This window comes from Lithobates pipiens, unplaced genomic scaffold, assembly GCF_037356315.1.
Source record: "Lithobates pipiens isolate NorthernLeopardFrog02 unplaced genomic scaffold, aLitPip1_a1.2 Scaffold_16, whole genome shotgun sequence".
In the NCBI taxonomy this organism is placed as follows: domain Eukaryota; kingdom Metazoa; phylum Chordata; class Amphibia; order Anura; family Ranidae; genus Lithobates; species Lithobates pipiens.
Window position 1 is genome coordinate 561627325 of NW_027507748.1, and position 14299 is coordinate 561641623.

A 14299-nucleotide genomic window follows, 5' to 3' on the forward strand; every position below is an offset into this window, starting at 1 on the left:
TTGTTCACACATTACCCTTCCAGCACTTCTCTTTTTGGGTTACATGGGACTGCACCACATGGTGTGAGTAGATGCCAATAATTACCTCTAATTGTTTATTTTATGAATAATATGCCTGTGCCCTGTACTGTACAATTAGGAAATATGATTTCCATGTATTAGAATAGCTTGAAAAGAGCAACCTGGCAGCATTGCAGTTATAGCATTTTCAGCATGATTAGGGGCAGCCTTGCGAAAGTGCCTTTAGGATAAAAAACTAAAATTGATTACCTATAACAAGGCAATCACATAAGTTAATCCTTATGTAAGAAAAAGCAACAAGACACCATCGGGTTTCAGTACAATTTTCTTTATAACTTACTTCATGTTTATTTTCAGAGAAGACTGTTAGTGTAGAACAATTTCCCTCAAGCCAGCAAAGTTGTTATTATTCTCAGTGTTCTGTTCAGATAACACAGAATTCTGCACCAGAGGGTCTAACAATGATACATACAGATATAAATAAAAGGCCTAAGAAAATTCATCCCCACATTCTCCTTGTCTGTATGTTAAGTACCAAAATGCAAACGCAACACCTTGAAAAATCCTTTAGTTCCCGGGCACTGGAACTATCATAAGAGCCCCTGATCCAATAGGCACATAAGGGTCCCGTGCATGGGTGGGGACAGAAAAAGGAGCAGGAAGCAGTCTGGGAAAGAGCAGTGGAAGGAGTAAAACTGAAGGCCAACAAGACTATACCTATATATATATATATAGATTTATATATACACAATGGTAAAACCTTCCTTATAGGCTAGAGGGATTTAGAGCAATTTCATAGTGCAGCGTTTGCAGGAACTCGTTTTTGTTGTTGAAAAAGAATGGGCCTTTTAAAGATCAAGTGTCGCTCATTTGCTCAGTTTCTTTATTCTGGAATCGATACTAGAGAAGTTGTCCTCCACTGTAGCTAAATTCTCCTTCATGGCCTTTTGGACCTGCACAGAAAAATAAGTGATGCATTCATCAGCATTTACAAATACTGTAACCCTTTGCCAAAGAACAGCGATTTTACTTCACATACATTAATATTATATATATATATATATATATATATATATATATATATATATACACACATACATACACACACACATAAAAAACATACACACGTTTGCTTTTGGAATTAGGACATGTGCTGAAGTTGAGCTGAATCAATTAAAATAAACTGTAGTGGGGAAATACAGGAACCAAAAGAAAAAAAAAAAAAACACACAAGCTAAATGTGTGCTTTAGGGAGATTAGTCATCATTTATAAAGCAATACATCCAGTTACCTTATAGGGCTCCCCAGTAGTCCTAAAGCCCAGAAAGCTCTAGGATAACAAAAATAAATATCTGAAAAATGTGTAAAATATATATATATATATATATATATATATATATATATATATACACACATACATACATATACACACACACATACACACAGTCCATTAATAAATAATACAATTTACGTAAAAAAAGTGAAGTCTTGTATAGAAGAAACTCTTCAGTAATTGCCTCTGAGCACCACAGTGCCCTTGACCCCACCTATAGGTGTCTTCTCCCCTGCTTGAATGGACCTTACTAATTAATGGAGGTCTATATGCGCTTTGCAGTGTTATAAGTGGCACCGCCCCCACTGGCTGTATACTCAAAATCCGTGGCTCTCGGCGTGGTGTCAATATAGGAGGGCAAGCAGAAAGAAGCATAGTGCAAACTGCTAATAAAAATATTTATTTACATATAAAAAAAAATCCACTCACATTTCAGAAGTAAAAAACGGGCATTTCACAGTACAATCCTCTGCATACACAGCTCCACCTAGTCCCAGTGTGATTACATCACCACCAACCTCACACGTAGCGCCCAATGGGCTTTCTTTTCACTATGGTTCTTTGATCTTGCATCCTATATGATTGACAACACGCTGAAAGCCATGGATTTTGAGTATACAGCCAGTGGGGGTGATGCCACTTATAACACTGCAAAGCGCATATAGGCCTCCATTAACCACTGGGCACTTAAACACCCTTAATAACCAGACCAATTTTCAGCTTTCGGTGCTCTCACATTTTGAATGACAATTACTCAGTCATGCAACACTGAACCCATATGAAATTTTTGTCCTTTTTTTTTTCCATAAAAATAAGAGCTTTCTTTTGGTAGTATTTAATCACCGCAGGATTTTTTATTTTTTGTACTATAAAAAGAAAAAAAGACCGAAAATTGTGTAAAAAAATGAATTTTTCTTTGTTTCTGTTATAAAATTTAGCAGATTAGTAATTTTTCTTCATAAATTTTTGCCAAAATTTATACTACTACATATCTTTGGTAAAAATAAGTACAAATTGGTGGATATTATTTGGTCTTTTAGAAAGTTAGAGTCCACAAGCTATGGTGCCAATATCTGAAAATTGATCCCTCCTGAAGTACTGACGGCCTATCTCATTTCTTGAGACCCTAACATGCCAGAAAAGTACAAATACCCCCCAAATGACCCCTTTTTGGAAAGAAGTCATTCCAAGGTATTTAGTAAGAGGCATGATGAGTTTTTTGAAGTTGACAATTCTTTGCAAAATCAAGTTTTTTCCTCCCACAAAATTGGCATATTATCAGGTTATTTCTCACACACAGCATATGCATACCACAAATTACACCCCAAAACACATTCTGCTATTACTCCCGAGTATGGCAATGCCACATGTGTGAGACTTTTACACAGTGTGGCCACATACAGAAGCCCAACATGCAGGGAGCACCATCAGGCGTTCTGGAGCATCCAGGACAATTCTGACATTTCTCTCCTACATGTAAAAATCATCATTTATTTGCTAGAAAATTACATAGAACCCCAAAACATTATATATGTTTTTTAAGTAAAGACCCTAGAGAATGCACGGTATTTGCGCAGCGATTTTTCGAGCGCTTTTTTTTGGAAAAAAAAAAAAAAAAAGAAAAAAAATAGTAAAGTTAGCCCAATATTTTTGCATAATGTCACCCTTCAAAATTGCACACGCTCGTGGAATGGCGCCAAACGTCGCTACCTAAAAATCCCCATAGGCGACGTTTTACATTTTTTTTTACTGGTTACATGTTTTGAGTTATAGAGGAGGTCTAGGGCCAAAATAATTGCTCTCGCTCTAACGTTTGCAGCAATACCTCATATGTGTGGTTTGAACACCGTTTTCATATGTGGGCAGGACTTACATATACGTTTGCTTCTGCATGCGAGCACATGGGTACAGGGGCGCTTTAAAAATATTTTTTTATTATTGTTCATTTTACTTTATTTTAATTTGACCCTTTTTTCCCCAAAAATAATTTTGATCACTTTTATTCCTATTACAAGGAATATGGCATGACAGGTCCTCTTTACAGTAAGATATGGGGTCAATAAGAGCCCACATCTCACCTCTAGGCTGGGAACCCTGAAAAAAAAAAAAAAAAAAAAAAAAGAAGAAGGATTCTGGCTTTGATCGTATTGGTGAGTCGGTAGAAGCACCAGAGGCCGGCGGGAGGGGACGGACGTCCCCTCTCACCTCCTGTAAGAACGATCAAGCAGCGGAACAGATGCCATGATCATTCTTATGGTGTAGGGAATCTCCGGCTGAAAAATCTGATATCTGAATGATGCCTGTAGCTACACCCATCATTCAGATATCCCCTTACAAAGTAAAGGACATCCATATGACGGCCGGAAGTGGTTAAAATGCATTTTTTTTTTTAAACACAAAGTTGTCCATTTATACAATATTTCTAACACATAGCATGAACATACCAAAAATGACACCCCAAAATAGATTCTCCTACTCCTGAGTACGGCGATAATACGTGTGCGAGACTTCCACAGCCTGGCAACATACAGAGGCTGAGCACAGCCAAGCATGGCCGAGCATCACCGAGTATGGCTGGGTATTGCAGGGTATCACCGAGTATGGCTGGGTATTGCAGGGTATCGCCGAGTATGGCCGGGTATCGCAGGGTATGGCCGGGTATGGTAATTTATGGCAGAGTATTGGCCGAGTATTGTTGGGCATTGGCAGGGTATTACAGAGTATTGCAGCGTATTGGCAGGGCATTGCGGGGTTAATTGTCGGTGAGCAGCGATGTGGGCACTGCAGATCCAGCCCACAGTGCTGCTGAGACCGATCTCTCCCCTCTCACTGTACCGATCGGTACAGAGAGGGGAGGGAGGAACCGGCATCATAACGTCGGTTTGTTTACAAGTGATCGCTCTGTCACTTGACTGAGCGATCACGTGGTGTGCGGCCGTTTACCTTGATCTGTGAAGTGCCGGGTGCACACGCTCTCGAGAGGCGTGCGAGAGCAGAATTCTGGGAGGGCATAGTACGTCCTCCCACAGTTAAGCAACCGCCCTGTAGCCGTCATTCGGCTATGGGCCGGTTGTTAAGTGGTTAATTAGTGAGGTCCATTTAAGCAGGTGAGAAGACACCCATAGGTTGAGAGAAGGGCACTGTGGTGATCATAAAAAGATGGACTCACATAAAATGAGTATATATAGATGATTTTTACACAGTTTTCAGATATTTATTTATGCACTATAATTTGAATGCACTTCATTGAAGGAGAGCGTGCTGCACTTTATGACTAAGGATGAGATTTTGTCATAGAGAATCTCTTGCAGAGAAAAAAAAAAGAGAGAAGGGTTAAGACGTTGAATGCATCTACGGGTAATTGTTTGGTAGCTGAAAGGCAAGGAGAAGAAGGACAAGGAGAGAGTGAAACTAATAAGGTGGTGATCAGAAAGAGGAAAGGGAATGTTGGAGAGGTTGCGCGGAGTGCATAGGTAGAAGAATATAAAGTCAAGGCAGTTGCCATCAGAGTAGAATCGTGTGTCCATTGTTTTAGGTCAAAAGAGGTAGTTAGGCTCAGAAATTTAGAAGCAGCGGGAGCGTTAAGATTAACAGGGATGTTGATGTCACCAAAAATGATTGTTGGAATTTCAGAAGAGGGAAAGTAGGGTAGCAGGGTAGAGACGCCGTCAAGGAAGCTTGATACCGGTCCAGGAGGCCAATACAACACAACAATTTTCAACGAAACTGGAGAAAAAAGATGTATACAGTGAGTTTCAAATGAGAGAGGGAAGGGGTAGATGAAGAACCTGAAAAGTGTTTTGAGGGGATAGGAGGATTCCAACACCACCTCCTTTCCGTCCACTAGGCCTGGGAGAGCGAGTCCACAGCAGGCCACATCGGAGAGGGCAGCAGGAGAAGGAAAGTGAGATTCTTAAAGCCAGGTCTCTGTAATTGCAAGTAGGTTGAAGGAGTTTGTGATAAATAGGTCATGGACGATGGTAAGTTTGTTACAAACAGATATTAGAGCTTTCCAGGCTTAGCTATGTACCAATTGCTGTACCAAGGTTCCCAACAATGTGTGCAGGCACTTCTATCGGCCAACTCATTGTACAATAGTTTGCAGGGACAGTTTCATTTCTATACTCAGATATGGTCACACTGTATCGTATGACCCTTTGGCTACTTCTGGCACCCAATGGACAGGTATATAAGCTATGGCATTTTTGTGGTGTTTTCTTTGTTATTTTCAAAACTATTTTACATTGCAGTGAACTGATGACTAAATGCTCCAAATATTTTCACCGTTTTACTCCTACATAAACCAGAAAATAAACAAAAATGTGAAATCTAAAAAAAATAAAAAATAAATAATTGGGGTAGAAACAAGGATTTTAGTAATCGTCATAACATTATTTTCTTGAAGTCCACTGAGGGACACAGGAAATTTTTATGTTGCAGGTATACTACCACCTACAAGAGGATTGGACAATGGCAAACAAACCAGCTGTAGCCCAGCCCAGGATAAACCCCTCCTACCACCATGCCTCAGTTTTGAAACAAAGCAGTAATAAAAACATGTTAAATACAGAGTCTAGACCCGTGTCCCTCAATGGACTCAAAAAAATGTATTTTAGAGTAAAAAATTCCTATTTGCTTTCTCATTCTTTGAGGAACAGAGGAAGCCTTAAATCTTAAGGATATTCACAAGCAGTCCAACTGAGGGGTGGGCAACAGGGAAAACATTCACCAACATGCTCAAGAAAAAACTGGGGGCTGTCTGCAGTTCAAAAAGGCCTCACACCTGAAGCTGGCCATCAGATCGAGCTGGAACATCCCCCTGGCAGAACTTGGAGAATGTGCGAAGAAGACAAGAGAGCACCCTTGCGAATATGGGAAACAGTTGTTTGATGCCAAGAAGCACAAACAGATCTAACAGCAACAGAATGCACCTTGACAGGAAAGGGTGGAATCCAATTCATGAGATCGTAAGCTTGGATGATGGCCTGCCAGAGAAGCCAGCACATATTTATAGGGTTCTATCTGGAATGATAACAGAATCAGCCTTTTTAAAAAGGAATAGAACAGTCACCTCTCCTGGCATAAAGCACCAGGTCTCCTCTCTAGCAAGGGTACACTGGTACTTCTGGGTTTCACCTGGAACATTGTTGCCATGGTCAACCAGGAAGGAGACAGCTATCCTGATCAGTTCTACATCCAATCCATCAGTGCTCTGTGGCGAGATCGATTTCCTGATTGGTGCCACCCTAAACTGTGAAGTCACATGTAGCTCTGCCATCAAACAATGTGACACTACCCTTAAAGGCAAACCCTGCTGCTAGCTTTGTACTCACACTTAGATCACCCATTGCACCCATGAATCCAGTGCACCCCTGAGCATCCACTGTCATCTAATGACTCTAGTGTGCTTCGTGACCCCAAGTCCATCTCTGAAAACACTGTGTTTAGTGACTCCAGCACCCCACAAAGCAACCTGTGTCAGTCTAGCGACTCTATTTACCCCATAGGCCCAAGCGTTACCAGAGCATCCTGTGTCATCTAGTGACTTCAGTGCCCTCCATGATGCCAAGTGCCCCTCCAGAGCATCCTGTGTCAAGTACTAACTCTAGTGCACCCAATGGTCTCAATTGCATCCCAGAGCACCCTGTCTTCTAGTGAATACAAGCACACCCTAGAGAATCCTGTGTCATCAAGTAACTGCACATGTACCCGTGTCTATTTGCACCCAGTGTGCCTTGTGTCATCCAGTAACTCCTAGTGCGCTATATGTGCAGTTTGTTTTGCACAGTGTGGCCTCGAACCTCGTCTTCTAGGATCCCCAGGCAGTGCTCGCGGCTCCTCCTCGCATCGGTAAACCCCATGGGAGAAGCACTTTCTCTGGGGTTTGCCTTGTGGGTGTGCTCCCGAGTCCAGCATTTGTGTGCATAGACAGAATGCCGGACTCTGCCCCGCCCCCCCATCATTGGATTTCATTGACAGCAGCAGGAGCCAATGGCTGCGCTGCTATCAATCTATCCAATCAAGATCTGAGAACGCCGGGCAGAGAAGGTGAGCATGTCTCCGCCGAGGGAAAGAATGGGCTCAGGTGAGTAAAATGAGGCTGGGGGGCCAGTCACTGTCAGAAGTTTTTTCACCTTAATGCATAGAATGCATTAAGGTGAAAAAAACATGAGGGTTTACAACCCCTTTAAAATGCCACCTTTTCCTTATGTTAAAATGAGACAGGGTTCCTTGCCGAATCCGGCCATCAGTTCAGAAACTTGGCTTGCAGAGAACGGCTACAAGAAAACAACCTTGTGGGTTAGGGTAAAAGATGAACAAATCAAATGGTGGTTTCTGAAGCACAGAGAGAACCAAATGCATATCCAAAGGGGTCACGGAGAGTGACTAGCAGAGCTAAATGGGAGACCCCCTGTTCCAGAGTCTTACTCAAGGAGTGATAGGCCAATGGTCAGAATAGATAGGGAAAACCTGACATATGATAGTGCTGACAGCCACTGGGGTAGAAGCCCCGAATCAAACACCAAGTGAAGTATGCCTTGATAGACTTTGCAAGAAGTACACTTCCTACATGGTAGAATCATATGAATAAAAGACTCATTCCGCGTACACACAACCGGACTTTCCGGCAGAATAGGTCAGAAGTAATCATTCCATCGGATAGTCCAATCATTTTTCTTTAAATAATTCCAACGGACCTAGAAATGGAACATGTTTCAAAACTGTCCAACGGACTTAATTCCTATCGGGAAAACCGTTCGTCTGTATGCTGGTCCAACGGACCAAATACAACGCAAGGGCAGCTAATGGCTACTGAACTTCCTTTTCTAGTCCCGTCGTACGTCATCGCATTTAAAATGAACGGACTTTAGTCCATTCGTGTGTGGGCAAGTCCGTTCGGAAGACCATCTGTCCTTTTCTGCCGGAAAGTCCGGTCGTGTGTACGCGGCATTAGACGTCACGTCTATCAGAACTTGTGCTTCAACAGCCATGCCATTAAAGGCAGTGACTATGAAGCAGGATGGTAAATTGCTCTCTGGGACAGAAGATACTAATGGCCTGGCAAGGAACATACAACATCCGCCAGAAGTCTAAACCGGTTAGCATACCACACTTTCTTAGGCAAGTCCAAGGCAATGAGGATCACTGCAATTCCATCCCCATCTTTATCCTGCAACGTGAGTAAGTGGTTTCAGTAGAGGAAAGGCACAGATCAGTTTGAGCCATAAAAGCATCAACTGCTTTGCTAGAACAAGGTCAGATTCCGATGCTGCCACTCAGGAAAAAAAAAATCCCATAAAATCCCTTTTTCTGAGTTCATTGCCGGACACCGCTTCCCCTCATTCTTGACCGTTTATAGTGCCACCTACAGGAGTAGGACACTAGACAGAAAAAGAACACAGCACCGCCTATTGGGAGTCCTAGCTAGTATAAACATCCTCTCTGCTATAGGCAATCCAGTTAGCCACAAACAACAACAAGACAAAAAATGACCAAAAGGGAGGTGGGGGCTTTCTGCCAGGGTAACCACTGTGACACGGACTACAGGCACTTGGTCATATGTGCCTGGCCTGTGAGACATTTAACTCACAGCTGCCCTGGGTCCAGGATGGGGATGTCCCAGCACGTAGCTAAAGGTTTGTGTGTGGCCAGACTGGGGTGACTACTGGATCTAGATTATCCAGCCTGTCACCCTGCCTTGCTGATGAATGAAGATCTCCACAGGAAAAAATCCCAGAAAAAAAAAAAAAAAAAGCTATGGTAGTGCAGTTTACAGCAGGTAACTAGATCAACCCTTCTTAAACACTAGGCAGAAATAACTGACTTGCCTGTAGCAGAGAGGGGGTTTATGCCACCTAGGACTGTCCATAGGTAGATTTGTGTTATTTTTCTGTCTAGTGCCCTACTCCTGTTGGTGGCGCTATAAATATGGTCAAGCATGAACAGAAGCTGTGTCAGTCAATGAACCCAAGAGTCATTTAATTTACCATCCCATAGAACGCATTTTGCCCAGTGCTAGCCTAATCATAGCGATATCTCAGTATTATTACTCCTTTACTAGGTAAAATGCCTTAGTGTGGGACAGTCTGCAGGTGGGGATTCCATACCTCTGTGCTCGTTAAAGAGTTTTGAGTGACAGCGACAGAGTGCCACCATGTGTCGCCTTGGTGAAAGTGAGATGGCAAAAAGGCGATCTCCCTTCAGTCTGCACCCAATATGCTCAGCACCAAACTGAGGAAGATTAAGAGGAACTTTGGAGCACCACCTTTTCTTTTGTTTTATTTCTTTGGGTTTGTCCACTTTGTTCTTAAACCTGAAGGCCAGGAGGTCCACATCTGCCATTCTCCACATGTGGCACTGGTCCTGGCCCCACACCCCCTGGTCTAGGCACTGCTAGCTAAGCGTGACCAGACTGGAGCAACTTCAGAATATAAAGCATCTTTTCTTTTGCAGAGTAGACAGAATAGTCTTAGAATGGAAGGGGGGAGTAGGTTTAGTCTTAGAATTTCAATAAAAATTACACCTTAAAACGCAAAACTGGAGTTGGGATTTAAATGACTGTCCAAAACCCAACCACCGCTAACACTTACCACAGCAAGACCATTTTTGTTGTCCTTCAGGGAATTGGCAATCATCTGCTGTGTAGTATCCAGATGGGTAAGCAGCTGGCCAAACTGCATGGCTGAAAATCAAAGAAACGTTTGTGTTAGTTCTCCTGGATTTAGATGAAAAAAAAACAAAAAAAAAAAACAACAAACACGCGTATATACAAGCGATAATCCATACATAAGACAACCTGGAAGAAATCACACATAATGGCCAACAAAGCACTACTGCTATCCTTATCTTGCATGCTGATATGTACAGCTCCATAATAAACCTGAAACTCAGATGTTAGGTTCTGATAGAAAGTTGGATCAGACAATGCTTACAATGTAAGATGACAGAGACACAAAATGTCTCTACATCAGCCTCTCTTAACCTTTTCAACACAGAGAAACCCTTAAAATAGCGCTCTGGTCTCGGGGAACCCCTGCTAAAAATTTGAAATCTACAACTCATGATACATTAGTCTAATGGTCAGTGTGAAGAATGGTCCTTACACTTGTGGTCATTGGGAAGAATTAGCTCTTTACAGATCGCTAAAAAGATCAGTGGTGTGAGTGAGAAGTTATCCGAGAGGCAGAAATTGCCCAATGCTGAAGGAACCGCTAGCAACCTCTGGAGGAACCCTGGTTGAGAATCACTGCTCTACATGTTAGTTGTATTCCAGTACAGTCAAAGTTACCATACCCCACACTTTTGCACAGTCACTATATACACAGTAAGTCAACATTCAACTTATAGTACCAGTTTAGGGAAAGATCACCAATAGGGTGTTGAAGTTTACATGATATGTTGACTATCCTCCACAATATGGGGAATGAGGATGGGGTTCCATTAGGCATGGCCAACACATCCAGCTTGGACTGCTGGAGAATGGCAAAACTGACTTTAGTTTTCCTGAATGCAATCATGGCAGCCCCTTATATTACAATTGCATCTGTTATAAGTACTAAGCTCAAACAGGATATTTGGCAGCTTTAACCACTTGCGGACTGCCTGCAGCACATTTACTCTCGCAAGGCAGCAGCTTTGCACCAGACCAAGTACCTAGTATGTAAACTGACTTCTGGAACCTGCTGATTACACAGGCAAAATGTAAACAAGGCAACTCTCGTTCTGTCAGAACAGAAGGCACAGATCCTGCGTTTCTGCTAAGCAGGAAGATGAATCTTTGCCTTCTTCTAGTCAAAGCACCTCCCCCCCAGTGAGCAAGCACAACTTAAGCATACAGTGAACCCTTTGATCGCCCAAGATGTTAACCCCTTCCCTACCAGTGTTATTAGTACAGTAACCGTACAGTAAGCGTACAGTAACCGTGCGTACGACCACGCAATTGTCAGTTAAAGTAACGCAGTGCCATATCACAAAAAATGGCCTGGTCAGGAAGGAGTAAAAACTTTGAAGTGTTGTAATGAACTAACAGTTTACTTTAAAGCTATAAAATACTGTCAGCATTAAAAAAAAATAATAATGTAAAAGTCCCAAGAAGCCTCTTCAGCATCACCACGCACAATGCAAACCTAGCAATCCCAGGCTAGCCCACATACCAGGCAGCAAACAGTACCGGCATGCCAGAGGGATGAGGGTTAAGTGTTGCTGTTGATTCTTTTTTCCCCAGATAAGGAAGCATTTAACTTATGCCATGCAAAGAGGGGGTTCAGCTTTAAATCAACAAATTATAGAAGGACCATTGCTTTCTGCATGGAAGCAGAAGTCTCTCTGCAGAGGCCCGAGACACTCCCTGCTGAATCAGAACTAAATCTCCCCAATCAGCAGGGAGCAGGAGCATTGCTGACTTACCAACAGCAAACAGTTCGTTTGAACCAATACCTCTCAGGACAGCCGGATTTTTACCTTGTTCATGAAGCTGCTTTAACGCCACCAGCCTTTGCACCACCTGGGGCAATGTGCCAGACATGGAATCCCATTTTTGAACAATGTCAAATAGCTGGTGCACCTAAGGAAACAGACAAGGCAGTGTACAGAAATAAAATACTCAAAATGTGACTCGCAACAGCTCTATTAAAATAATTTGTTTTAAAGAAGAACGCCATGAAAAAAAAATTATATTCTCCCATGCAGTGGGGCTCTGCCTGCGCTGCATGGGTTAACTGCTTGTTTTGTTTAGGGGCACAAGAAAAAGCTGTAGTTACACGGGACCCCCTGGAAAACCGCTCTCCTCCACATCCAGCAGTGGCCTGCTTTTGCCATCCTCACATCCAGAGCCAGTCCGTTGGCGTGATGACATCAGGAACAGTTCATTCACAAGACTGATAAGTATGCGGGGGGGCAGGAGCTGTGGGGTCTGGTCTTAACGGATTAGACAAGTATATCTCCCCTCCGTAATCTCCTAGATGAAAACGAGCAGTTAATCCATGCAGTGCAGGCACAGCCCCATTTTTACCACTTTTGGGTATTCTTTAGCAGCTATGTAACATTAAAACATATCTTTTACCACAATTTATAAAGGAGCCTAGCCTGTAAATTGTGTAAATCCTGTAGTGTATATCAATATGTACACAGCTGAGTAGTATGTGTCCTTGTGCTGATGCCCGTTCTGTTAGGTGAAATCCTCCTCCATCTATGCACACCACCCGCCATAATCTTCTGGTGCGACAAGGGTAGATAGAACTGAGGAGCTATTGCGGGCACTAAATAATAGTGCTTAACCACTTCCCGACTGCCGCACGACGATGTAGGTCGGCAGAATGGCACGGGCAGGCATATTGGCATACAGGTACGTCCAATCTTAAATGCCGCCCTGCCATCGCGCTAGTGCACTCGCGTGTCGGTCGGGACCCCCGTGAGTCCGGTCGTGGGTTCCGCGGACTCAATCGCCGTGGGCATACCCACGATCGTCTCACGAGGCGGCTGAACTGGGAGATGCCGTTGTAAACAGCATCTCCTCGTTCTGCCTAGCAACAAGTGACGCGGATCTCTGCTCCATGTGATTGGAGCAGAGATCAGTGTTCACTAAAAGAAAGCCCAGCCCCCAACAGTTAGTAACACACCCCTAGGAACACTTAACCCCTATACTGCCACCCACTGGTTAACCCCTTCACTGCCAGTGTCATTTACACAGGAATCAGTGCATTTATATAGCAGTGATTGCTGTATAAATGACAATGGTCCCAAAAAGGTGTCAAAAACGTCCGATGTATCCGCCATAATGTCACAGTCCCAATAAAAATTGCCGATCACCGCCATTACTAGTAAAAAAAACAAAATTATTAATAAAAATGCCATAAAAACAATCCCCTATTTTGTATGCTATAACTTTTGCGCAAACCAATCAATCGCTTATTGCGATTTTTTACCAAAAATATGTAGAAGAATACGTATCGGTCTAAACTGAGGGAACAAAAATGTTTTATATATTTTTGGGGGATATTTATTATAACAAAAAGTAAAAAATAATGCGTTTTTTTCAAAATTGTCGCTCTATTTTTGTTTATAGCGCAAAAAATAAAAACCATAGGGGCGATCAAATACCACCAAAAGAAAGCTCTATTTGTGGGAAAAAAATCTGTCAATTTTGTTTGGGAGCCACGTTGCATGACTGCGCAATTGTCAGTTAAAGCGATGCAGTGCCGAATCGCAAAAAGTGGTCCGGTCTTTGGCCAGCAAAATGGCCTGGGGCTGAAGTGGTTAAAGTGGAACTTCAGTCATTTTTTCAACTTTCCATCTATAAAATCTGCTGCCCTTGTTTTAAATTTGGATAGTACAACTTTTTTTTTTCCTGCGAGTAAATACCTTATACAACCCACTTCCTGTTTCTTGTCTGGTAAAAAGCCTAGGCTTATGACATCACGCACAACTCTCTCTTGTGAGAGTTTGCCAGAAAGGCAGGGGGGTGAGTCATAAGAGGGCAAATGAAACCTGCAGAGCTGGAGGTGTGCCTCCGTGTGTCTGTGTAAATCCAGAAAGTGAACAGGCAGCAGCTTCAGCTGCCCACATTTAAAATTTGGTGGAGGGAGATTTCTGCAGTATATTTGTACAGAATCATAGTATATATAAAATAATATGCAAAGTGGTTGGAGAGAAGCTGCAGAATGGTAAAGATGTTTTTAGTACAAATTATGTGAGCAGACTGCAGTACCTCTTCAACTATGCCTTTTGCAACCAGCTGTACACTGAGGATCGACTCTACAGGTTCTCTGCATAATGGTTTGGATTTATATTTTAAACGTATACCTTGCTTTCTGTGTCTGCATCCTCAACTGCTGCTTTGTGCTTTGCAATTTCGTTCATCTTCCCCAAAACACTCTATGGAATAAAACACACAGCTACTTGACACATATGTATGAATAAAAAAAAAAAGATTCTACTTCTGGACAC

The 14299-nt window shown here is 42.6% G+C and overlaps 1 protein-coding gene across 1 annotated transcript in view; it reads right to left on the reverse strand.

Annotated features, from left to right (window-relative positions):
• Positions 1-333: 333 nt before the first annotated feature.
• Positions 334-14299, reverse strand: part of DCTN2 (dynactin subunit 2) — a 73832-nt gene continuing 59866 nt past the window's right edge. Inside the window, exons 11-14 of the mRNA XM_077483605.1 lie at positions 14156-14227; positions 11816-11918; positions 9946-10037; positions 334-974 (exon numbers count right to left, since the gene is read on the reverse strand). Of these exons, the coding sequence (XP_077339731.1) occupies positions 888-974; positions 9946-10037; positions 11816-11918; positions 14156-14227 (354 nt within the window). The 3' untranslated portion in view covers positions 334-887. The remainder of the gene's footprint in view (positions 975-9945; positions 10038-11815; positions 11919-14155; positions 14228-14299) is intronic.